This window comes from Genypterus blacodes, unplaced genomic scaffold, assembly GCF_046128005.1.
Source record: "Genypterus blacodes isolate CSIRO-AG114 ecotype Tasmania unplaced genomic scaffold, CSIRO-AGI_Gbla_v1 ptg000251l_1, whole genome shotgun sequence".
In the NCBI taxonomy this organism is placed as follows: Eukaryota; Metazoa; Chordata; class Actinopteri; order Ophidiiformes; family Ophidiidae; genus Genypterus; species Genypterus blacodes.
The window spans coordinates 52,501-75,000 of NW_027467047.1; the positions used below are offsets into that span (position 1 = coordinate 52,501).

At 51.1% G+C, this 22,500-nt stretch overlaps 4 protein-coding genes across 8 annotated transcripts in view; 3 read left to right on the plus strand and 1 right to left on the minus strand.

Annotated features, from left to right (window-relative positions):
- The window catches only part of LOC143016909 (ADP-ribosylation factor-like protein 4D), a 2,859-nt gene extending 2,551 nt beyond the window's left edge, over nucleotides 1-308 (minus strand). The window contains exon 1 of one of the 2 annotated variants that reach the window (XM_076171480.1): nucleotides 94-308. Coding sequence is in view for 1 of the 2 variants with exons in the window: in XM_076171479.1 (XP_076027594.1) it covers nucleotides 94-129 (36 nt within the window). In the remaining variant the exon portion in view is untranslated. The remainder of the gene's footprint in view (nucleotides 1-93) is intronic. The other variant, XM_076171479.1, reaches the window with a different exon arrangement.
- A 186-nt stretch (nucleotides 309-494) lies between these two features.
- med15 (mediator complex subunit 15) lies at nucleotides 495-7,097 on the plus strand. Of its 3 annotated transcripts, none has more exons than XM_076171470.1 (18): nucleotides 495-716; nucleotides 1,049-1,136; nucleotides 1,337-1,388; nucleotides 1,460-1,483; nucleotides 1,650-1,814; nucleotides 2,046-2,365; nucleotides 2,595-2,903; nucleotides 3,114-3,230; nucleotides 3,809-3,910; nucleotides 4,075-4,196; nucleotides 4,482-4,609; nucleotides 4,966-5,100; nucleotides 5,254-5,317; nucleotides 5,398-5,464; nucleotides 5,543-5,700; nucleotides 5,931-6,097; nucleotides 6,263-6,361; nucleotides 6,714-7,097. In XM_076171470.1, exons 1-18 carry the CDS (start codon nucleotides 646-648, stop codon nucleotides 6,848-6,850), a joined length of 2,325 nt encoding a protein of 774 aa, XP_076027585.1. In that variant the 5' UTR covers nucleotides 495-645; the 3' UTR covers nucleotides 6,851-7,097. The 3 variants fall into 3 exon arrangements, with proteins under 3 accessions (XP_076027585.1, XP_076027586.1, XP_076027587.1); XM_076171471.1 differs by having other exon boundaries at nucleotides 496-716; nucleotides 3,117-3,230; XM_076171472.1 differs by lacking the exon at nucleotides 1,650-1,814 and having other exon boundaries at nucleotides 498-716.
- A 92-nt stretch (nucleotides 7,098-7,189) lies between these two features.
- Nucleotides 7,190-16,430, plus strand: casc3 (casc3 exon junction complex subunit). 2 transcript variants are annotated; one of them, XM_076171467.1, is made up of 14 exons: nucleotides 7,190-7,307; nucleotides 7,468-7,614; nucleotides 7,849-8,209; nucleotides 10,089-10,113; nucleotides 10,207-10,262; nucleotides 10,523-10,783; nucleotides 11,317-11,465; nucleotides 11,669-11,842; nucleotides 12,188-13,119; nucleotides 13,407-13,580; nucleotides 13,756-13,854; nucleotides 13,953-14,119; nucleotides 14,313-14,595; nucleotides 14,724-16,430. In XM_076171467.1, the coding sequence occupies exons 2-13, from the start codon at nucleotides 7,577-7,579 to the stop codon at nucleotides 14,532-14,534; spliced, it is 2,658 nt and encodes an 885-aa protein (XP_076027582.1). In that variant the 5' UTR covers nucleotides 7,190-7,307; nucleotides 7,468-7,576; the 3' UTR covers nucleotides 14,535-14,595; nucleotides 14,724-16,430. The 2 variants fall into 2 exon arrangements, with proteins under 2 accessions (XP_076027582.1, XP_076027583.1); XM_076171468.1 differs by having other exon boundaries at nucleotides 14,388-14,595.
- A 1,385-nt stretch (nucleotides 16,431-17,815) lies between these two features.
- Nucleotides 17,816-22,500, plus strand: part of rapgefl1 (Rap guanine nucleotide exchange factor (GEF)-like 1) — a 12,311-nt gene continuing 7,626 nt past the window's right edge. Inside the window, exons 1-2 of the mRNA XM_076171481.1 lie at nucleotides 17,816-18,745; nucleotides 19,055-19,320. Of these exons, the coding sequence (XP_076027596.1) occupies nucleotides 18,537-18,745; nucleotides 19,055-19,320 (475 nt within the window). The 5' untranslated portion in view covers nucleotides 17,816-18,536. The remainder of the gene's footprint in view (nucleotides 18,746-19,054; nucleotides 19,321-22,500) is intronic.

Below are 22,500 nucleotides of genomic sequence, written 5' to 3' on the forward strand. Positions count from 1 at the left end.
TCTCTCGCGAGATCTTCCGAGCTCCGACAAACTCAAGAGCACGAAGGATTAGCGACACTTTAACTTTACTACTTTAACCTGAAATTATCTCACCTGTTCGCGCGTTAATGTGCAGAAATGACTCAGCATGAACCAAGGTCAGGAAATGATACCAGGAAAACCACAAGCCATGGAGATATTCCCAAATATTCCCTCAAAACAGCCCGGGAGTGGCGAGCAGAGGTCCGCGAGCTGCTGCGTCTGAAGGGAACGAGAAGAAGAAGATAACAGGCAGGAGGGAAACACGGCGCTTACGTCATCACGTCAGCTCACGTGAAGCGAGAGAGGGAGGGGGCGAGAGAGAGAGAGGGGGAGGGAGAGAGCGAGGGGGAGAGAGAGAGAGAGGGGGGGGGGGGGAGAGCGTGGGGAGAGAGAGAGAGAGGGGGGGAGAGAGAGTGGGGGAAAGAGAGGGGGAGAGAGACAGAGACCCCGCCTCCTTCAGGGGATCCTGCAGGTACCCGCGCGATGTGTCCTTCCGTCCAGCAGGAGGCGCGAGCGCTTTCTACGGATACATGAGCCGCCATTTTCCTGAAAGCGGAAAAGGAAGAGAAGTGTGGAAACATTCCGCTCGAGCTTCTCTGGTGCTTCTCTTGTAAAGTATCGGCTATGATGGAGGTACCCGGGCCCGACAGTGACTGGAGGGGGCCGCAGTTTCGGCAGAAAGTCGTCGCGCAGATGTGAGTTTGTGGCTCCGCGCCTCCGTGTGAGCATGTGTAGCTAAGCTATCAGAAGCTCCCGTCAGGTCCACACGGTCAGAACCAGAACCGGGTTTGGTTCTGACCGAGACACATTTACAGGAAACACACAAGTATCAAGCATGACGAAGAAGAATCCTGATGATATGATGATGATGAAGAAGGAGAAGAAGAACTATGCGGAGAAAAGTACACATCAGCCGAATACTTTACCTGACTTGAATCAGGCTCAGCTGCGGGCGGGCTGAGGGCTGTCTCAAATGTTTCATCATTAAGATTTAGCCTTCATGTTTTATTTGGTTTGTTTGTTTCAGTGAAGAGGCGATGAGGAAGGCGGGAACCGGACACAGCAAGTCCAGCAATGACATGGAGAACCATGTTTACGTCAAGGCCAAGTCCCGGGTAAGTGTGTGTGACTGCTCAGTTCTATAGAAGGGCTGCTGGTTCTGGTCGGGACGGGTTTGAGTCTCTGGTCCCTGTCCCCTGAGGGTCCATCACATGTGGTGGTTCTGTTCTGGCCCCTGACCCCTGACCTCATTGGGTCTCTGGTGCTGTCGTGATGCTTGTTGTGGTGGTAATGTTGTGTTGTTGTGTGTCTCCAGGAGGAGTATCTGTCCCTGGTGGCTCGGCTCATCATTCACTTCAGAGACATTCGTAAGTATCTGGCCTAAACAAAGTGATGGAGGTCCTGTAGGGTTTCTCATGTAATCTTATTTCATTTACAGACAAGAAGGCTCACGGGGGGCCAGGTAAGTAGACCTAAGCTTTGGTGTCTGTGTGTGTGTGTGTGTGTGACGTTTTGGTTGATCTTCTTGGCTGTGTTCTGTCTTCTCCTTGACCCGTCTGTGCTCCACTCCACTCCTGCTGTGCATGAAGGAGCAGCGTAATCTTATCTGTTGTCTACCCTTCTGCTAGATCCCATGAATGCCCTGACTAACCTGACAGGGGTTGGAGGGGGCCCGGGCGCCATTGGCATGGGGCCTCGCCCCACCGGTGCTTCAGTGGGTGGCATGGGGGCCATGGGGCCGATGCAGATAGGCCAGCATGCCATGGCAGGGGTGGCAGGAAACCCACAAGCCAGTGAGTGCGTTTCCTCTGTGTGGTGTTTGTTCTCTTTCCAGAGCGTTCACGGTGGACGCTGGCTGAGTCTAACCTGCATATTCTGCCGCCGGTGTGGTTTGTGTGTGGTGGAGCCGATCTTGCTTTCAGTCTTTGCTTTGGCACGATCTCTGTTTTTGGTTCCTCAGACAGACTGACGGGTTCTAAGCTGTTGGACGTTTTTCTTTCATCTCCTCCTCGCTGTCTTTGCAGTCGGTGGTCCAGGCCAGATGCCGATGCAGCAGATCGTGCAGGCGCAGCAGCAACAACAGTCCATCCCGTTCCCGCAGTTTCAGCAGGCGCAGCAGCAGCAGAACGCCATGCAGCAGCAGCAGCAGCAGCAGAACGCCATGCAGCAGCAGCAGAACGCCATGCAGCAGCAACAGAACACCATGCAGCAGCAGTTTCAGGTGCAACAGCAGTTGAAGCTCCAACACCTGCAACAGCAACAGCAGCACCACCAAAACCAGCAGCTTCAGCAGCAGCAGCACCAGAACCAGCAGCAGCAGGCACAAAACCAGCAGCAGAACCAGGTAGCAGAACATCTGTCTGTAGTTTGAATGAAGAAAGTGTTTACATATGCAGCTACAGACGGTGAACATGAGCAGGCACCAGCTTCAAAGATCAACCAAGAAGCTAAGAGTACCAAACATGACATCCTTACTGTCTGTAACATCCTAACATCATTAGTTCAGCAGATGTGAGGATGTTTGTTCTTTAAAAGCACCAACCCAAACCGACTGCTGTCCATTCTGTCTGCAGATGCATCAGTCCAGACTCCAGCAGCAGCAGCAGCAGATGGTGCAGCTGCAGCTACAGCAGCAGCACGCCCAGGCTCAGGCCCAGGCTCAGGCCCAGGCTCAGGCTCAGGCTCAGTCCCTTCAGCACATGGTGCAGCAGCAGCAGGTTCAGGCCCAGACTCAGGCCCAGTCAGGACAGATGCCTCCACACTCGCAGCAGCAGCAGCAGCAGCCCAGCATGGTGCCTCAGTCCCTGGCCGGGCAGCACGTCCCCATCAGCTCGCTCAGTCAGCAGCAGCAGCAGCAGCAGCAGCAGTTGAAGGCCCTCCAGGTAAAGCAGAGCACTCAGGTTTAAGCATCTTCACACCCTTCAAGTGTTTCAGGACTCTGAGCCCAGAAGATTCACTGATCCATGGGGCCGATGAGCTGGAAAGTGTTCTGCTTTATTAGCATTCAAATCAAACCTACATTTAACTGTCTGTCTCTCTGTCTCTCTGTCTGTGTCTTTGTCTGTGTGTGTGTGTGTGTGTGTGTTTGTAAGCAGGCCAGGGCAGCCTTGCAGCAGCAGCAGGCACAGCAGGCAGCCCAGCAGGCTCAGCAGGCTGCAGCTCAGGTTCAGGCTCAGCTCGCTGCCGCCGGTGCTGCTGTACCCGGACAGGTGAGAGTGTGTGTGTGTGTGTGTGTGTGTGTGTGTGTGTGTGTGTGTGTGTGTGTGTGTGTGTGTGTGTGTGTGTGTGTGTGTGTGTGTGTGTGTGTGTGTGTGTGTGTGTGTGTGTGTGTGTGTGTGTGTGTGTGTGTGTGTGTGTGTGTGTGTGTGTGTGTGTGTGTGTGTGTGTGTGTGTGTGTGTGTGTGTGTGTGTGTGTGTGTGTGTGTGTGTGTGTGTGTGTGTGTGTGTGTGTGTGTGTGTGTGTGTGTGTGTGTGTGATATGAGGGGGTGCAAGTTAAATTTCAGTTTAATGTCAGTGAGCGAGTTTGGATGGTTTTCCCTTGAGTATGACTGAAAGAACAGAGCCTGTCCCGTGTGTGCAGTCATCCTGTGTGATCGCTCCCATCACATGTGGCATTCCCCAAGGTTCTATCTTAGGTTCCCCTTTCTACTTTTCCTCCTGCTACCTCTCTGACCCACTGCTGAACCTTCAGTGAGAGTTCACCAAAGCTCCTTGGTGCCTTAATGACATTCAAGTTGACTTCATGTTTATTTTGTGTCCTCTCTGTTGATCCACTCTGTTGTGAAGGTGATGGTTCGTCCTGGGATGCAGATGCCTCCCCGGATGCCCCGCGCCCCTCCAAACCCCACCATCCCGCCTCCCAACCCAGCCCAGCAGATGCCCCAGCAGGTGTGTACCCAGGCCGCAGTGCAGGGGGAAACTTTAACCTCACTACTTTGACTCTCAGGCTGTTAGTGAACGACAGTACGTGTGGCACGTTGGGCTCTGTGTTGGCCCCCTTTGGTCTGTAGATGGTGTGTTGACTTGTTTCTCTGTGGATTTGTCCTTCACAGGTACAGCAGCAGCATCAGATGATCTCATCCCCCTCGCCGGTGCAGGTGCAGACGCCGCAGTCCATGCCTCCCCCTCCCCAGCCGTCGCCTCAGCCCCCCAGCTCACAGCCAAACTCAGCCAGGTGCCGTCACAGCGCCTGCAGCCCCTGGCTCACATTTTTAGTCATCATAATGACTGATTTAGCGACGGCCATTTTGGAATTGTGTGGCAAACTTTTTTTCTCCATAAATCACTGGCAGACCCGCCCATCACTGACAGAGCTCCGCCCCCTTTTCAGGATGTGGCTGATTCTTTTCTTTTCTCTTCCCTAAAGCTGAAGTGTTCCCCTGACAGAGTGGTCAGTGTGTGGCTCCAGACTGCAGCTCCAGTCTGAGGTCTTGAGCTCTGGTGTGTTCTGTCTCTTCAGCTCCGGTCCCACTCCGTCCCCGGGGGGGTTTCAGCCCAGTCCGTCCCCTCAGCCGTCCCAGAGCCCCATCAACGCACGAACCCCACAGAATTATGGAGTCCCCTCCCCTGGACCGCTAAACACCCCAGGTAAACCACCGCCACATCAGCAGTCTGGAGCCATGACATCACTTCCTGTAAACATTGTTGATTTATGTTCCAGTCAGAGACCTGAGACCTGAGACGTCTCTGACTGCAGGGAGTAAACGCCACTCATTCTTTGCTTTGTCTTTGCTGCTGCTTTCTTGCACACACACACACACACACACACACACACACACACACACACACACACACACACACACACACACACACACACACACACACACACACGCGCGCGCGCGCGCGCGCGCCCTCTGCTGGTCAGATCCCTGCATAGTTTGTTTACTTTGACACAGACCGAAGAAGACAAGTCTGTGACCAGGTGACTGTGTGTTGTGCTGCAGGTAACCCCAGCTCAGTGATGAGTCCAGCCAGCGCCGGGTCTCTGGAGGACCAGCAGTACATGGAGAAGCTCAAGCAGCTCTCCAAATACATCGAGCCCCTGCGTCGGATGATCAACAAGATCGACAAAAACGAAGGTCAGCCATTAGACAGAGGATTCCTGCAGTTTTTCCCAAATCTATAGTTTTTCTAAGATGATTATCTGCTGTCAGATCAGCACAGTGAAGCTGTCCAGTAAAGACCTGTGTGTGTGTGTGTGTGTGTGTGTGTGTGTGTGTGTGTGCGCGCAGACAGGAAGAAGGACCTGAGCAAAATGAAGAGTTTACTGAACATCCTCACTGACCCAAACACCAGGTGCGTGTGTGTGTGTTTGTGCATGTGCGTGTGTGCATGTGTGTGTCATGACTCAGCCTGTCTCTGTCCTCTTGTTGCAGATGTCCCCTGAAGACCCTTCAGAAGTGTGAGATCGCTCTGGAGAAGCTGAAGAACGACATGGCTGTGGTGAGTTTCTGCTCTGAGGTGAAACGTGCAGCGACATCATCTGTTGAAACTGCTCAGTTATGTCACTGGTGTTTCCAGCCGACTCCGCCCCCTCCCCCGGTGGCCACCAAGCAGCAGTATCTGTGCCAGCCGCTCCTGGACGCCGTCATGGCCAACATCCGCTCCCCGGTCTTCAACCACTCGCTGTACCGCACCTTCGCCCCGGCCATGAGCACCATCCATGGGCCGCCTATCTCGTAGGTCACACACACACAGGCACACACACACACACACACACACACACACACACACACACACACACACACACACACACACACACACACACACACACACACACACACAGGCATGTTAAATCACTGGAAGCTCTTCTATGGAGCTCATCCTGGCGGTCAGCATCACATATAATGCCAGATATCTCAGAAATGCCGCAACTAACTGAAGTGCTGATCTCTCCCGCGGCCCTCAGGGGTCCCAACATCTCCGGCAGGAAGAGGAAGCACGAGGAAGACGAGCGGCAGACCATCCCAAACATCCTGCAGGGCGAGGTGGCTCGACTGGACATCAAGTTCCTGGTCAACCTGGATCCTTCGTACTGCAGCAACAACGGCACCGTGCACCTCGTCTGCAAACTGGGTACAAAGCGTCTCAATACATAAACCAAACATAAGAGAGAGAGAGCGAGCGCTGTGTAGCTCCAGATGAAGCAGCTGGTTATGTGTCTGATCTGTCTGGTCTTGGTCTCGTGGTGATGCAGGTGATTGACTCCTCAGTAACGTTTGTGTTTGTGTCTCTCTTCAGATGATAAGAACCTGCCGAGCGTTCCTCCTCTGCAGCTCAGCGTCCCTGCAGACTATCCAGACCAGAGTCCATACTGGGCCGACGACGGCGAGCAGTACGGTGAGACACACACACACACACACACACACACACACACTGGGAGACAATAGCTCAGTCGGTAGGGCTTCCGCTTGGGAACCGGAGGGTCGCCGGTTCGAGTCCCTGCCGAGGTGCCCCTGAGCAAGGCACCGAACCCCCAACTGCTTCCCCCTCTGTAATGGGTGGTAATGTAAGTCGCTTTGGATTAAAGCGTCTGCCAAATGATCGTAATGTAACACACACACAGAGACACAGTGATTGGTCCCCTCTCTCTCTCTCTCTATCTCTCTCTCTCTCTCTCTCTCTCTCTCTCTCTCTCTCTCTCTCTCTCTGAGCTCTGCTGGTCATAGTTGTTCTCCTTTCTCTCTTTCAGGTGCTAACAATTTCCTTCAGTCGGTTCACAAGAACATGACGTCCAAACTGTTGCAGCTCCCTGACAAACACTCAGTGACAGAGCTGCTGAACACCTGGGCCCAGAGCGTCCGACAGGCCTGCCTGTCTGCAGCCTAGACCCCCCTGACACCTGACCCCTGACCCTGCAGGCTGTGGGTTCTGTATCAGAGGAAGCAGGACGCCTCCTAAACGTCCTGCGAGACTTTCATTGTGTTTTTGGTGTTTTGTTTGTGTCATTTTCCTTTTGTATCATAGTTTTGTTACTGTGTACAGCAGAATGTGCGAGCTGAGGGAAAACACTAAAGGTTGCAATGTGACAGCTTTTTGCTGTCATGAATAAACGTATTCTTATTTTCCTCTCGGTCTTCCTGAACCTTTCATGCTGTCAGATTCAGCTTTATTTTATTTAATTTAGATTATGCATAAAGTTTGTGTTTGTCACTTTGTTTGTTGGCAGCATGAGGACAGAAGATGAAATCCTTCAAACATGACATAGAATCAAACCAGACTGAAGGAAGAGGAGCTCCTCTTCCTCGGGTGACCTTTCCCTGCCACGGCTGAGCAGCTGTTCAAGGTTCTGTTGACTCAGCAGTTTCACTCTTCACTCTTCATCTCTTGAAAAACAAAAGAAAAAGTCATCTTACAGTTAACATAATTCAGAAATGCATTAAAATAAAATCCATGTCTCAGATCTCTGAATCTGACCACAAACCAACAACAAACCATATCCACAGGGTCTCAGGTCAGTGTGGGGGGCACTGAGGAGAACGGGACAACTGAGTATTTACTTACTTACTTAGTGGGCCAAATGTACCAGGTGCTGCTGATGGGCTGGAGTGAAATATGTCAAATGGACAGACAGGGACATTGGAGACGTACGGGTGATCAAAGAAGGCTTAAGGACCATAGAGGCGTCTGGAGATCATTGACATTTTCATATGCAGAGAATATTCTGGTTCAAAGGCAGCATTTTGCCTGAGTGCCACTCTGCCTCTCCCTCCTGTCTTGTGGAGGAAAGTGAAACAGCATGTCTGATAACTAAGTGGTTTGTACATCTGTCTGTCTGAGGTATTTCTACTTTTATTTCCTCATCAATTTCCCTATTATTTCCGCAGATGTAGCTCCACTTACTTTCGGAACACAATGATTCCAGTTGTTCTGGGAGCTGTTACCCTTTGTGTCCACTGTGCGGCAGTAAGGATGTCAAGTGTCGTGAATGTTTCAAAGAAGAAGAAGTCATCTACCCACAACTCCCCGCTTGCTTCCGGTTTCGACCATTTGATTCCTAAGATGGCGGACCGGCGGCGAAGGAGGAGGCGCGCGTCCCAGGACAGCGAGGACGACGACGAGTCCGGTTCGGCTTCAGGGAGCGGAAGGTCCGCGTCACCGGCGACCAAAAGCCGAGTGCGAGAGCCAGAACCGGTGGAGGCTGCAGCGCCCCGGACCGAGACCAAGACCGAAGTGGAGTCCGAGTGTGTGAGTGGCTATGCTAACCTTAGCTAGCTGAGTTGACGGTGTAAGGGATTAATGAGTGTCCGCGGTAACTGGTGACCCGCCTGAGCGCGGCTGCTTTCATGTAGATTACATTTACACTTAGTTTTATCTAAAGCGACGAACATTTGATGTTTTAACACAACAGAAGCGAAGGTCAAGACAGAGCAACAAGAGTAAAAGCAAGAAGCGAACTTGTAGTCGGACAGGACGTGGGTGCCTGGAGGAGGTATGGATGCAGAGAGATGATTGGGTCCATTTGAGAGACTGAGCGGACCTAATGGAGATCGGTAACTCGCTCCACATGTTGAGGCCTCAGAGGAGGAGGGAGCATCAGATGGGTCGGTGCCATGTTGGTCCGGAGGCGAACCGAGCCGCAGAGACACTCAGTGGGTCTGCATGTGGATAGAAATGTTAGCAAATGATTAAAAAACATCCAATGAGAATGACGAGGCGTTTACTGGAGGAGAACTCACTGTTTAACGCGGTTCATCTCAACACTCGGCAGGATGTGGTCACCAGAAAACGCGGCCACTCGTCATCATGAACACCGGTCAGGAGTTGTGACGAACAAGGTGTCTGATCAAATAAACCCCGGTTGAACAATTTAGTTCGCAACGTCCCAGCACAACGTTGCCGTCTAAACCGGCGTGTTTGCGGAGGACGAGTGAGCAGCCTGCGGCCCGGCTCTCGGTCCGGCCCGGTAGCTGAGAACTGTTTGGTTCGTGTGACAGGAAGAAGCTCCATATTTCGCGGGTCTCCCTGTTGTGGAGCGGAGCGAAGGGCGCCATGGAAACAAACATGTCACGCGTCGGCTCCGCCTGCTAGAACCTTCAACAGATAACGTGCCGGTTCGGTGCTGGTCTGGTAGCTGCTGATTCTGGTCTGGTCTGGTTGTGGCTGCCTCCTGGGAGCTTGTTGGTGGGTGTGAGTGTTTCAGGGCAGACAGACTCAGACTCTCTGCTCTGATGAACCCATCAAACCCACATGTGTGTAGTTTCATGGAAGTAGTAGTAGAAGTACACAGCTATTTATTCACCCCTGTGTACTGTAGCGAAGGTGGTGTGAAGTCTGACCCTTGACCCTAAAGCCTCTTTACACAGGATGTGGCTGTGAGACAGACGGACCGATACTTCATTCATGTGCTCAGGTGTGAGTTCAGGCCCGCGTTTCTCTGTCAAGCTCTGTTTTCCTGAAGTGAAGTCATATTGTATGTAGATATAAAGCACACAGAACCTTCTGGACAGGTGCCTCTTGAACCCTCTGGTACAGTAGATAAGATAAGATTAAGGTACTTTATTCTTGTCATGTTGCACGCAATCACACGCAATTGATATTTGTCTTGCACCCCCTACATATCACACACACACACAAACACATGCACTGCAGAGTGGGGGCAGGGCAGATCTACGGCGCCCGTGCAGCAGTTGGGGGTTCAGTGCCTTGCTCAGGGGCACCCCGGCAACTGGCAACTCACCAGCTACCTGTCCACTTACTTGGACTTACGCCTGTACTTGGACTCGTTTCTGTTTGTTCTGTAAAGTTAAACGGCTCCAAATCTGTAATGAAGGCATCTTGTATCTTAGCCGATGCTCTCGACAAACCTGTGGCATCTTCAACCCTCCTGCGTCCAGTTCCTTCTGTTAGGAGATTTAGCAGGCGTATCTTTAGGTCTTTACCTGACACGTTCACAAAGACTGAAGGTTCCCGAGCCTCATGCTGCAGAATACTTGATCCTAGTTGATTTATAATGCATTGATGGTGAGAGGCCCTGATCCACATCAGACAGATTCAAATGTAATAAATGTGCAACTCCTGTGAGGAATGACTCAGTAACGCTGCTGTTTCCTGTTTGTCTGTGCAGGAGAGTGAAGACGGCGTAGGAGAAGGTAAGACTCAGTCAGCTGATGCCTGTAGAACGTCACTGCTGCTGCTGCTGTGTTACATGTTGAGATAACGCTGTTGATCTTCTCTCTGTCCAGCTGTCCTCTCTGACTACGACAGTGCAGACCCTGAGGAGAATGGATCCCATTCAGAGGTAAGATAGATCAGTCAACGCCACACCTGCACCAGACTAAGCACTATACTTAACATTATAAAGAAGTAACAGGGAGACCCCTAAAGATTCATCCAGGGCATCCTGCAGGTGTGGTGATGCTGTTTTACAAAGCAGGTGATTGGTCAAGAGGCGGGGCTTAATATTAACCAGGCTAGCTGTGAAGCATCGGTTACCGTGGCAAAAGAGTGAGCTCAGCTGCTGTTATGATGAAGAAGCTGAACACACTCCAACATCTGCAGGGAGGAGAGGAGGAGGAGGAGGCAGAGCAGTACAGCGACGAAGAGGCTCCAACAGCAGCCAGAGAGCCCAAACCCTCTGTAGCTGACAAACCGACGCAGGAGAAGGAGGAAGACGTGGTGGTGGAGGAGGGCGAAGTGGTGGAGGAGGGCGAAGAGGAGGAGGAGGAGGCAGAGGCAGAGGGAGGAGGAAGCAATAAAGAGGAAGTCAAAGCTGAGGAGCAAGGAAACCTGGCTGGAGAGAGACAGAGTGGAGACGGACAGGTGAGACACACCGCCGCTCACACTGAGCTGCACACACACGAGGCTGTTTGTTCTTTTAATAAATGATTATTCAATGTGTTTCTGATTTAAAGTCAGAACTGCATAGTAATGAATGATGGGGAGCGTGATGATCACTGTGAGGGGAAAGTTCACAGAAATGATATGAAACCTATAAGAAGTCCAACTTAAAGAAGGTGATCATTGTTTGGTGTGTGATGTCGTTCCTCTGTCCAAATGTCAGCAGGAATAAGAAAAGGGGGCTCAGGTGTAGAAACAGGGAATAAACTTGTATTCTTCTCTAAGATGAACACGTTTGCATGTTGGCAATATAGAAATGAAATTTAAAAAATGGAAGAATGGACAAAAAGTGCATCCAGTGAGCATTTAGTGAGTGTATGCTGCAGCTTTAACAGGTGTGTATGTAAGGTCACACTCTATAACCTTACTGGGGTTGGGATCAGAAGCAGCATCGCTGGGAGGAGTTTGTTTGTGCGAAGGTGGGCGGGCCCACGCTAACCTTCAGTCCTCTGCAGGAATCCACGGACGACCCCGAGACCAAGACGGGAGAAAAACCCGGGCAGCAGCTAGACGATGACGAGGACAGGAAGAACCCCGCCTACATCCCCAGGAAGGGCTTGTTCTTTGAGCACGACGTCAGAGGCCACGCCCAGGAAGAGGAGCGGTACGCACACATGTTCTCTGCCTATATAATCAATCAGACGCTGTTTCTAATTGTTATTGATTTGAAAAAAGCTAACATTTCCCTCAGACTGAAAGCTTTATAGAGCGCTCAGTGTGAGTTGTGTCATCATCATCTTTACCCTGGAGGCTGCTCCGTTTGAGCTCAAAGCGGGAAAACTAAATCCCCTCCTCTGCATGTCTTAGACCTAAGGGCCGAAACAGGAAGCTGTGGAAGGACGAGGGTCGCTGGGAGCACGACAGGTTCAGGGAGGAGGAACAAGCGCCCAAGAGCCGGGAGGAGCTCATCGCCATATATGGTTACGACATCCGAAACGGGGGCGGACCGGGAGACAGATCGTACAGACAGAGACGGCCCAGGTAAGAACCGAGCCAGGGGGCGGCGGCTCTACCTGCAGCTTCTCCGCAGCTTCATGTGATGAATACACTGGATTAAACATTACACAAGGAAGAATAGGAAAAGATGAAGAGTCACAGTTCACTCAGTGAATCCAGGAGATGCCCCGAGCTTTTATTGTGGAGGGCAGATCTTGTATCTTTGTGCTGTAGAAGAAACAACAGCATGGATCCATCAGGGTCAGTTTAGTGAAGTCCAGCTTCCCTTCTTATCCACAGGACAGTTTGAGTTCAGGATCCACTTTAAAGTGTAGAAGCTTCAGTCCATTACATGGATCCAGAGTGACCTGAGTGTGTTTGTCTCCGCAGACACGGCACGTCTCCCAGCAGGGACAAACGCTGGCGGGAGGGAGGAGGCGAGCGACCCATGCGCCCCTGGCAGGGCGGGGCGGGAGGTCCTAATCGCGGCGGAGCTCCTCCCCCCAACAGTCACCATTCATCTCCGGCCCCATCCTCGCTCCTCCCCACCTCTGCGCAACGTAACGCCAACCCTCCCAGCAGAGCCCCTCCCCCCCGCAGCAGACCAAACCACCAGAACCACATACACCTCCCCCCACAGTCCCAGTACAGGATCACCGAATCCAACGCACCCCATCACCCCAGAGAGCGCCAGGGCCCAAAGGTGCAGTCTGAACCTGCAGGAGAGAGGGGCGTGGTCAGGAGAGAGGGGCGTGGCGGAGGAAGAGGCTGTTCCTCTGTGGTCGTGGAGGAAATCATTGGCCAGGGTGGCAGGGAGGCGGAGGAGCTCAGCTTAGCTACCATAGCGACTGCCGCGTCGTCACAGGGCGTCTTTTATCAGTCGGCGTCTCCGAGGCGACAGCAGCAGCAAGAACGGAGAGAAAGTGCCGACCGATCTGCACCTGTGTCGGTCAGCACCGCTGACCCCTCCCTCCCGTCGGCGCCGGTGGCAAACAATCGGGAATCCTCTCCGCCCGCCGAGCGGCCAGTAGAGAGAAAGTCGTACTCTCTGGCACGCAGGACTCGCTCCCGACCCGCCGACCTGGGCAGCAAGCAGCCCTCTGTGGAGGAGTCGGCAGTCGTGGGTAACGCTCCTTCCCCCAGCAATGTGGGAGGGAAGGGCTGGTCAGGAGGGAGTGAGGGGCCGGGCCAGAGCACAGGAGGAGGAGGAGGAGGAGGAGGAGGAGGGCCCACGGGGTTGGACCAGGATATGAGTCGACTCAGTCTGGCTGGACAGAACTGGAGCCAGAGCCCGAGCTCCTACATCCGCTCAGAGATGAGAGGTGAGACGTTGTTAAGGTCGGAGCTGTCCTGTGAGAGGAAGCAGCGTTTGACCTAAAGATCAATCAGGCAGTGAACCTGAGCTCCATCACGTTTGAATGTGACAAACCTTCATGTTCTCATGTTGTGTGGTTCAGAGTTCACTGCCTGATGTCCAGACCCTAAAGTGTGAACGCAGACGGCTTCTGTTACTTCCTGTGTTACATAGAGATCAGTGTTTCTTTAACATGATGTGCAGGGACTGGGCCAAAGGTCAAAGTGTGATTTATATATGCCCTGTGACCCTCAGGCCTCCCTAACACCATGCACATGACCGGCGCCCCCCCACAGTTTTCCAACATTGAGGAGATGGGCGTCGGCTCCAACCGAGCTAAGCGCTACTCCTCGCAGCGCCAGAGGGCGGTGCCTGAGCCGGCCCCGCCCATGCACCTGGGAGTGATGGAGGGACATTACTACGACCCAAGTAAGACCTGAATCAGGGTCAAACACACCAGAATGTGTGATATGTGTAGCTGCAGTCTCACTGATCACCAGCAGATGTCAGCAGATGCTTCATGTTCAAAGTTATCATTCAAGCCTTTCTCCCTCCCTCCTTCTCTCTCTCTCCCCCTCCCTCCCTCTGTCTCTCTCACACACAGTGTCGTACCAAGGACCAATTTATACTCATGGGGAAGGCTCCGCCCCCATCCCTCCACAGAGCATGCTGGTCCAGCCTGAGATGCACCTCCCCCACCCCGGTCAGTGTCCCGAGTGTCCGCCAGCAGACTCGCACTTTATTTTGAAAGGATGGTTTATTTGTTTTGAGTTGAGTTTGAACACTTCAAATGCTCATCAGGTCTCCATCCCCACCAATCAGGAGGTCAGATGCCTAACCCCGCCCTCTATGGAGGCCCGCCAGTCTCTCTGTCACCAGGACAACCACAGCTGCTCCCAGCAGCACCATTCTACCCCCCACCTGGGGTCATGACCTTTCCCTATGCAGCTATGTACCCCAGCCCACAGGTGAGCACATCTTCCTCACCCTCCTCATCCTCCAGCTGTACCGGAACACGCCGGTCTGTCTGGTTTGTGTTGTGTGTGTGATGTGTTCCTGTTCAGATGAGGTCTGTCAGACATAAACACATGGAGACACACACAGATCAATTGTTTGACCTTGATTGACAGGCTTCATATTGGATCATGTGATTGTTTTCAGAGTGGCGTTAACTTTGTTCATGAGAGAACTCACCTGAGCGAGATGAAGTCAGTGAACCTGTCCTCGTGTCCTCAGGGTCAGGCCCAGGTGACGTACGGAGGCGTGACCTATTACGACACCATGCAGCAGCAGGCTCAGCCCAAACCTTCCCCCCCCCGGCGAACCTCACAGCCCGTCACCGTCAAGCCCCCCCCTCCAGAGGTGCCTTTCGCCTCAGAGTGACCCCGCCCCTCGCCCCTTCCCGCCACCTGGTCTCAGCCACTGTCTGAAACGCCAACTACAGGTGAGGTCACTGCAACCAAGCTCCTCCTCTTAAGAACGCCAAATGCATTTACCAGACTGGCGTCCATGTTTGTGCCTCCTTAAGCTCAGACTTGTGTCAATCAAAGTGGTGTGTGTGTGTGTCTGTAGGAGCGAGGTGGGAGGGTCGGCGAGGAGTTTCAGTCCCAAACACAAGCCACCAACGTTCACATGGAGGAAGGGGCGGAGCCTGCAGGGGACCCACACTAACACAGCTGGATTATTCTTTTCTTTCCTTTGTAGAAAACAAATCAATGTGTCAGCGGCCGAGCGACGGCGTCCCGTCACCACGTGGTCGGTCCACGGGGGGCGGCCGGTCCAAAGCCTTTAGAACTCTGCAGGCACGCTGAGCTTCGTCACTGCAGGCTGGAGTGTTACGCTCCAGTCTCCTTTACGGTTCACGCCCACGATGGAGAGGACGCACTCACACACTCATATCAGACGTGTTTCAGGTCAGACGTGTTTCAGGTCAGACGTGTTTCATCCGGGCTCATTAGTTTGGTTTAACAGCAAACAGGAGAACAGGATTCTGTAAAGCCTTATGTTTCATTTTCCAGGGTAGATCTACTGTTAATACGAGAGAATGTAGAGTATAAAAGGAAAAATGAACGTAACAGGAGTTTAATGAGAGCAGCTGGAGTCGTTCAGAGAGTTTGTATATATGATTTTATGTTGTGTTTGTATTTATGTTTCACAAAATGTTCTGAGTAGTTTTGACGGTGCTTCCTAAAAACTCACTGTTACACCTTAACACCTGTACACCAGATGATCATTATCCCTCTGCAGGCTCAGCCTCACTCAGGCTCAGCCCTCACACAGCAGAACTGAGCCCCTTTAGTTTCCTTTCTGAAGGTAAAACTGAAATCTTTAGTTTAGGTTTTCTTTCTTTCTATAGAATTGAGACTGGACACCAGCAAAGTATCTCTTTGCAAAAAATAAAGTTCTAAACTTTGTTGACAGATTTGCTTGAATGTGTTTTCTGAGGCGTCTGATGGTTCAAAGCTCAGCTGAGTCTACAGGAGGAACTCTAGATGGAAGTAGAAAATGAGTTTTCTAACAGAAGCGAAACAGGAGCAGCTCCTCAACAATCTCTCCTCCTGGAACTCTGGAGTGGAATCTTTCCCCTGATTTGAGAATCTGACTATCAAATGTAGGTTCAAATATCTTCCCTCATGTTTTTATGGATTTTCTTTTCTTAAGCATTTCTTAACCACTTCACAAGAGAAAAATTGGAAAAATGTCCAAATGCTTCTTCCTTTCCCACACATGTTGAGCCTTGAAGTGGATCCACGTCTCAAATGAAGCAAAGTTCCATTTTAATGAGGCAGAAAAGAGGAAATGTTTGGATTCAAAATGAGCTGCAGAGATTCTGATCGCTCCATTCACCCTATCTCTATGGCAACAAACATGTTTGCTAATGCTTACAAATCTACATGATTTTGACAAATGCTGGTGTTTTAAATATTCTAGACTTAAAGATAAATCTAGAAAACCAACCCAGACAAGCGAGGCCTCAGGTGTTGAGACTGCAGAGGGTTAATCTATCAATCAATCAATCATGAATGGTTTTGTTTTTATTTGTGTATGACCGTTTTTTCATCTTTCGTTTATCTGAGTTTTTTAAAATAGAAATCTGACGAGACGCTTTGACCCCTGTGACCCCTGAGCTCAGACTGTTCTCACTGTGATGGCAGCACTCGGCTCTGTGTGATGATGATGATGATGATGATGTCACTGGTATTGTTTTCATTTGTTTTTGTCCAGATGAAGGATCAATAAAGAGAAAATATCAATCCATCACTGGATTTTCTCCATCGCTGCAGCTGCTTTGGTGGTTTGATTGACACACACAAACACACACACACACACACACACACACACAGGGGACAAAAGAGATTCAGCGCCACGGTTCAGACTTATTTACTTGCTCATAAAAAAAACCTGGTAGTTCTGAGCAGCTTGGGTGTCCTGGAATATTGTTTAGTTCTTCTTCTTCTGATGATTTAATGAAACAAACGATTGGTCAAAGCTCTGATGTCGATCCGTTTAAACTCGTCTAGTTTGCCTGGTGTCACAGTGCAGAGACTTCCTGTGAAGACTTTTATTGTGAAGGAGCAATAGGAAGTGATCGGTTTTATCTCCAGTATTCACTTGAAGGACCCCCCCCTCAGCACACACACACACACACCAGTCATTTGCATACTGCTTTGTGTCATCAGCTCATCTGCATAATGAGTCACACACACACACAGGGTGGGGGTGTCCACTGTGATGATGTCATCTGACTGAGTCTGTGACAAAGGGACACACACACACACACAGTAGAAACAAACACATCAGTAAGTAGAAAGTGTCACTGAGTGAACCCTTGTTTCCTCTCCTTGTTTCCTCTCCTCTCTGATTTCGGAGACAGGCAGCAAACTGCACTTCGGCAATGTGAGGAAGAAGAAGAGAAGAGGATGATGAGAAATTGAATGAGATGAGAGGAGGTAAGGAGGCAAGGGAAGGAATGGAGGGCAATGAAGATCAGAGGAGAGAGTGGGAGAGCGAGAGAGAGAGAGATGAGCAAAGTCGGTGAGTCTGCAACCAGATCCATCCATTGCAACTGATTGCTATGGTTACCGTGTGTGTGTGTATTGAATTTCACTTTGACGCCTGGTCGATAATTGTGGTTATGAAACTGTGACGGGACAGGATAAGGTTACAACACACACACACACACACACACACACACACACTCAGGTGTGATGATCGTGTGTAGCAGCAGGGAGTCAATAGGCAGCAGCTGCTTACATGTTGGACACACACACACACACACACACAGCTGTGATGTCATCAGCACTTCGAGTTGTTATTTTTCTCTCATTGGTCTAAAACAAGTCCAGCTGGTCACCATGGTAACCACGGCTGGGTGATGCTCTGACTGACATTAGCCACCAAGCTAACGTGTTGTAGCGCAACGTAGCGTGGTCAGTTAGGGAAGCTACTCTTCAAGCTACTCGCTACTCATGACTTCAGGTCAGGATCTGTAGCCAAGCTACTGTGAAGAAGTGAGCTACACTACTGTGAAGAAGTGAGCTACACTACTGTGAAGAAGTAGCGCAGTACAAGATTTCTTTATTACCATGAATTTTACAGCAACGTGAGAACACGTGAACGCGCGCTGGCCGCCCGGTGGCGCGCAACTGCAGCAGATCAGAGAGAGAGAAAGAGAGAGAGAGAGAGAGAGAGAGAGAGGGGAGGAGACGAGCGTGTGTGAATGTCACTTCTCATTCCACTAATTTGACTGAAGAAAAAGAGAGAGGGAGAGAGAGAGAGGGAGGGAAGAAGGTAGAGTGAGTGAGAGAGAGAGAGAGAGAGAGAGAGAGAGAGAGAGAGAGAGAGGCGATGTGAGAGAGGGAAGGAGGAAGAGTGTGAGTGAGAGGGAGAGAGAGAGAGAGACCTTAGCTTTGTGTCGCTCGGCTCTGCATCGGACAGAAAAACGCTGCTTACTGATCGTGATTTGTAGAAAACCTACAGCACATGAACGCACCACCGTGTTTCTTTTCCGTGCGATCCAGGTGAGGAAGAGGAGGAAGAGGAGGAAACGCGGACGCAGCTTCATTCATCCGTCTGTCGGTGAGTGCGCACAGCCGAACACGCGGCCGGACTCGACTCGGTTCTGTTCGCCCTTGCATTCGGGAGCGGAGCTGCCGGCGGTGTTTGCTCGATCAGCCGCCGAGGAGGACGCGCTGAATCCGCGGGAGGAGGAGAGGGAGGAGCCGCTGAGCTGCAGCCGGAGCGCCGCAGCAGATGGGTTAAACCCGCCCGGCCTGCAAGGTCCGGATGATGTAGTAACCAAGCGCACCACAGCCGACCCGCCCACTCACCCACCTGCACCTCCCTCCGCCCGCTCCACCTGATCGACCCCCCCACCGCCCCATCATGCCGGCGGGGATTAAACCTCTGGAGAAGTTCCTCAAGAAGCAGACCACCGCGCTGACGCGGGCCGGGGGCTTCGGCGGGCCGGCGGACAAAGCTGGCGGCGGAGGCGGGGGGACGGGCGCGTCCCGCCGGAGGGCCAGCCTGTCCCGGGTCGTCCCGTTCTTCAGGGAGACGTCACCAGAGGGCGGCCAGGCCCGGGAGGTGTTCAGGTGACCCAGAGCACCTCGGCCTGTAGTCCATCCTGCTCTGAACTCTGGGACCTAGGATTCCATGTGGGAAACCTTGAAATGTGTTTATGTCGTTGATATCTTGTGTAATTTGGTCCCTGAAGATTTGGACCTGTTAGACTCTGAACCTTCCTGAGCAGGATGAACTACAGACCTGTTTGTTTATCTGTCAGCTGTCAGGTGTGTTTCTCTGCCAGGTGGTGGCGCTGTGCTGTGAGCTCAGCTCTGACTGGCAGGTCGGTCGGTGTCCGTCTCTGAACTGTGCTTTGTTTGACCTTTGACCCCACTCAGCCCCGACAGCGAAGACCCCCCTCCGTGGCCCCCGGGTGCAGGGACGGGCCTAAGCCCCGCCTCCAGTGCGACCAGCGGCCCCGGCTGTGGAGGAGGAGACGTCCGCAGTCCGTCCTTGTCCAGCGACGAGCAGAGCTCCGAGGCCAGCCTGATCACGGAGGGAGGGGGGGGCGGAGGGGGGTCGCCTCTGAACCCTGACACGCCAGACAACCTGACGCTCACCCTGCTGGACAGCGTGGGCGGGAAACGCTACGGACACTGTACAGGTCAGAACCCAACACAAACCACTTGTGTCTCCGTCATGGAGGACAAACCAGGATTTGTAGCCCAACTTCAGACTTGTGATTGAAAAGAGACGGAGACAAACTGCTCAGTAACACAGTGGGTTAGCAAAGATGCTATTTATGTTTGCTAACGTGCTAATTAAAAGGGTTTACCTGCAGTTAGTGATAGTTAGAACATTTGAAGCAGGGGTCTCCACTACAGTACTACCAGGGCCCTGATCCAGCAGTGGCCCAGGTAGGACTGGACTGATTTAGAGAAACCCAACAGCAGAACTCCCCTTAAAAAGGAAGACACCTCTAGGAGAGAGAGAGAGACAGAGAGAGAGACAGACAGAGAGAGACAGAGAAGCACAGCAATAATAACAATAGTACAAGTGTAAATATGACTAATGATCAATCAGACTGATCAGAGACAGATTTGTCCTCTATGCTGGACGTCTTTCATTGTGGCGCATTAGCGATAGCTAAGGGACAGACGTCAGTGCTGGTGTCCGTCTCCCTCTGTCTGCACTATTTTGTCCCTTTTCATTTTGTGCCTATTGTCACATTAATCAGTTGTGATTGCGTCATTTTGCAGCACTTTGCCACGTAAGAGTCGCACACTGTGACGTCACTCAGTGTGCAGGCGTAACGTCCGCAAGCTAACGAGCCCAAATTAGAATTAGATTAAAACGTCACTTTGTAAAGAAACAGAATCACTGCCGCCTTTTTGTGTGTGTGTGTGTGTGTGTGTGTGTCCTTGATTCAGCGGTTACATAATAGCTGCCGTCCTCTTTCAGAAGCCAGGGTGCTTATTACTGCTGAAGTGTGTGTGTGTGTGTGTGTGCGCGTGCCTGTTTCTGGTTTTGTTTCCGTGTTTTTGCCTTTGAATGTTTGTTTTTCAGAAAATATCAAAAGGGAAAAATAACAATAACAAATTATTGTTGGTTTTTTTTTAGATTGATCAGTTTCTTTATTGATCAGCAGCAATAAAGCTGAAGAAGAAAATGCAGGCAGAGACTGAAAGAAATAAAAGGAGAAACATTTTGGATTTCCCTTAAGTGTTCCCTCAGTGGTTCCCTCAGTGGTTCCCTTTGGTTTTCCCTCTGATGTTCCCTCCTGAGATGAGGAGCGTCTGAGGCCTTTTCAGGTTTCTTCAACAACCAACTCACAGAATGAATTTGTTACATCTCTTAATCTTACATCATCTCACTTATTTCCTTTAAAGAATTAAACAAAAAAAAAGTCTAAATATCCAAAAATGTTAATATGTTAACAGTAAAACAATGGAAACAAACAAACAGAAAACATTTAGATTCTGATATCCTTTTCTGTTTATTTTATTTTATTTTTTTCTTCCTGTTTCTTCCTTTTTTCGTGTGTGTGTGTGTGTGTGTGTGTGTGTGTGTGTGTGTGTGCCGTTGGGTGTTGTTGTGTTTCGGTCATCCATCAGACGTTGGATTGTCATCTGTCTGGTCTGACCTGCTCGTCACACACACACTCCCATACACACCTTCTTTGTGCTGCAGTCTTTGGATGCCAGAAACAACCTGTTGTGTAAATGTGGAACATTCTCAGTCAGATGGTTCAGTCCCTCAGTCAGATGGTTCAGTCCCTCAGTCAGATGGTTCAGTCCCTCAGTCAGATGGTTCAGTCCCTCAGTCAGATGGTTCAGTCCCTCAGATGGTTCAGTCCCTCAGATGGTTCAGTCCCTCAGTCAGATGGTTCAGTCCCTCAGTCAGATGGTTCAGTCCCTCAGATGGTTCAGTCCCTCAGTCAGATGGTTCAGTCCCTCAGTCAGATGGTTCAGTCCCTCAGTAAGATGGTTCAGTCCCTCAGTCAGATGGTTCAGTCCCTCAGTCAGATGGTTCAGTCCCTCAGTCAGATGGTTCAGTCCCTCAGATGGTTCAGTCCCTCAGTCAGATGGTTCAGTCCCTCAGTCAGATGGTTCAGTCCCTCAGATGGTTCAGTCCCTCAGTCAGATGGTTCAGTCCCTCAGTAAGATGGTTCAGTCCCTCAGTCAGATGGTTCAGTCCCTCAGTAAGATGGTTCAGTCCCTCAGTCAGATGGTTCAGTGCCTCAGTCAGATGGTTCAGTGCCTCAGTCAGATGGTTCAGTGCCTCAGTCAGATGGTTCAGTCCCTCAGTCAGATGGTTCAGTGCCTCAGTCAGATGGTTCAGTCCGTCTTGATTTCTCCAAACATGTATCAGAGTCTAACTTCAGCTCAGATGTGCTGACAGGAAGTTTCCTTTATGTGTTAAGTGTTTGTGTCCATGTGACCTTTGACCTTTAGCAGGGAGGTTCTGCTGGTTTCTATCAGCCTGGTCCAGAGGAGAGCAGAGCTGCAGCTCCGGTTGCTGCTCTGCCTCTCTGTGGAGCTCTATCTCTGGTGCAGGACAGTAACTACCCCCCCTTCCTTCAGCTCAGTCTTTATTTCAGTGAACCTGGAAATCCCATGAATCGTCTGTTTTATATTTTAAACTCATTCAAACTTAATTGAGCCAAACCAAAAGGCTCTGCTGGAGCTTCAGTGATGAACGACACAGAGACATTTGTGCGTCCTGATTGGTTGTTGAGAGTTCAGCTTTAGGTGATTGAACGTTTAACTCCAGATGGAATGTTTGGGATGAGATCCAGTTTGTAGTCTTCAGGTTTGTCAGAACACGGTGTGTGTGTCTGTGTGTGTGTGTGTGTGTGTGTGTGAGAGTGTGAGTGTGTGTGAGTGTGTGTGTGTGTGTGTGTGTGTGTGTGTGTCTGTGTCGGTGTCTGTGTGTGTTAGAGAGTGTGTGTGTGTGTGGGTGTGTGTGAGTGTGTAAGAGAGTGTGTGTATGTGAGTGTGTAGGAGAGTGTGTGTGTGTGTGTGTGTGAGCGTGTAAGAGAGAGTGTGTGTATGTGAGTGTGTAGGAGAGTGTGTGTGTGTGTGTGTGTGAGCGTGTAAGAGAGAGTGTGTGTGTGTGTGTGTTATGTAAGGAGCTCTGGCTTGTTCCCCTTTCATCAGACAGTCAGTAAAGTTATCGCATGTTTTTCACCTTGGAGGCAGCTGCATACACACACACACACACACACACACAGGCGTGTTGAGGCAGGCGGGTGTGTTCAGGTGTGTCTGTGTTGTTTCTGTCTTCTCCCTCTTCCTCTCCGCCCGGCGTTCGGCCCGGAGGATCTGCCTCCTCCAGGTGTTTC

What these genes read in the sequence shown, in the direction of transcription:
- med15 (XM_076171470.1), top strand. Translation starts at nt 646, where the DNA reads ATGATGGAGGTACCCGGGCCCGACAGTGACTGGAGGGGGCCGCAGTTT. An exon ending in GAAGGCTCACGGGGGGCCAG is followed by an intron (nt 1,484 to 1,649) that starts GTAAGTAGACCT and finishes CCCTTCTGCTAG; the next exon opens with ATCCCATGAATGCCCTGACT. An exon ending in GGCAGGAAACCCACAAGCCA is followed by an intron (nt 1,815 to 2,045) that starts GTGAGTGCGTTT and finishes CTGTCTTTGCAG; the next exon opens with TCGGTGGTCCAGGCCAGATG.
- casc3 (XM_076171467.1), top strand. Translation starts at nt 7,577, where the DNA reads ATGTCAAATGGACAGACAGGGACATTGGAGACGTACGG. An exon ending in TGAAGACGGCGTAGGAGAAG is followed by an intron (nt 10,114 to 10,206) that starts GTAAGACTCAGT and finishes CTCTCTGTCCAG; the next exon opens with CTGTCCTCTCTGACTACGAC. An exon ending in CACGCCCAGGAAGAGGAGCG is followed by an intron (nt 11,466 to 11,668) that starts GTACGCACACAT and finishes TGCATGTCTTAG; the next exon opens with ACCTAAGGGCCGAAACAGGA.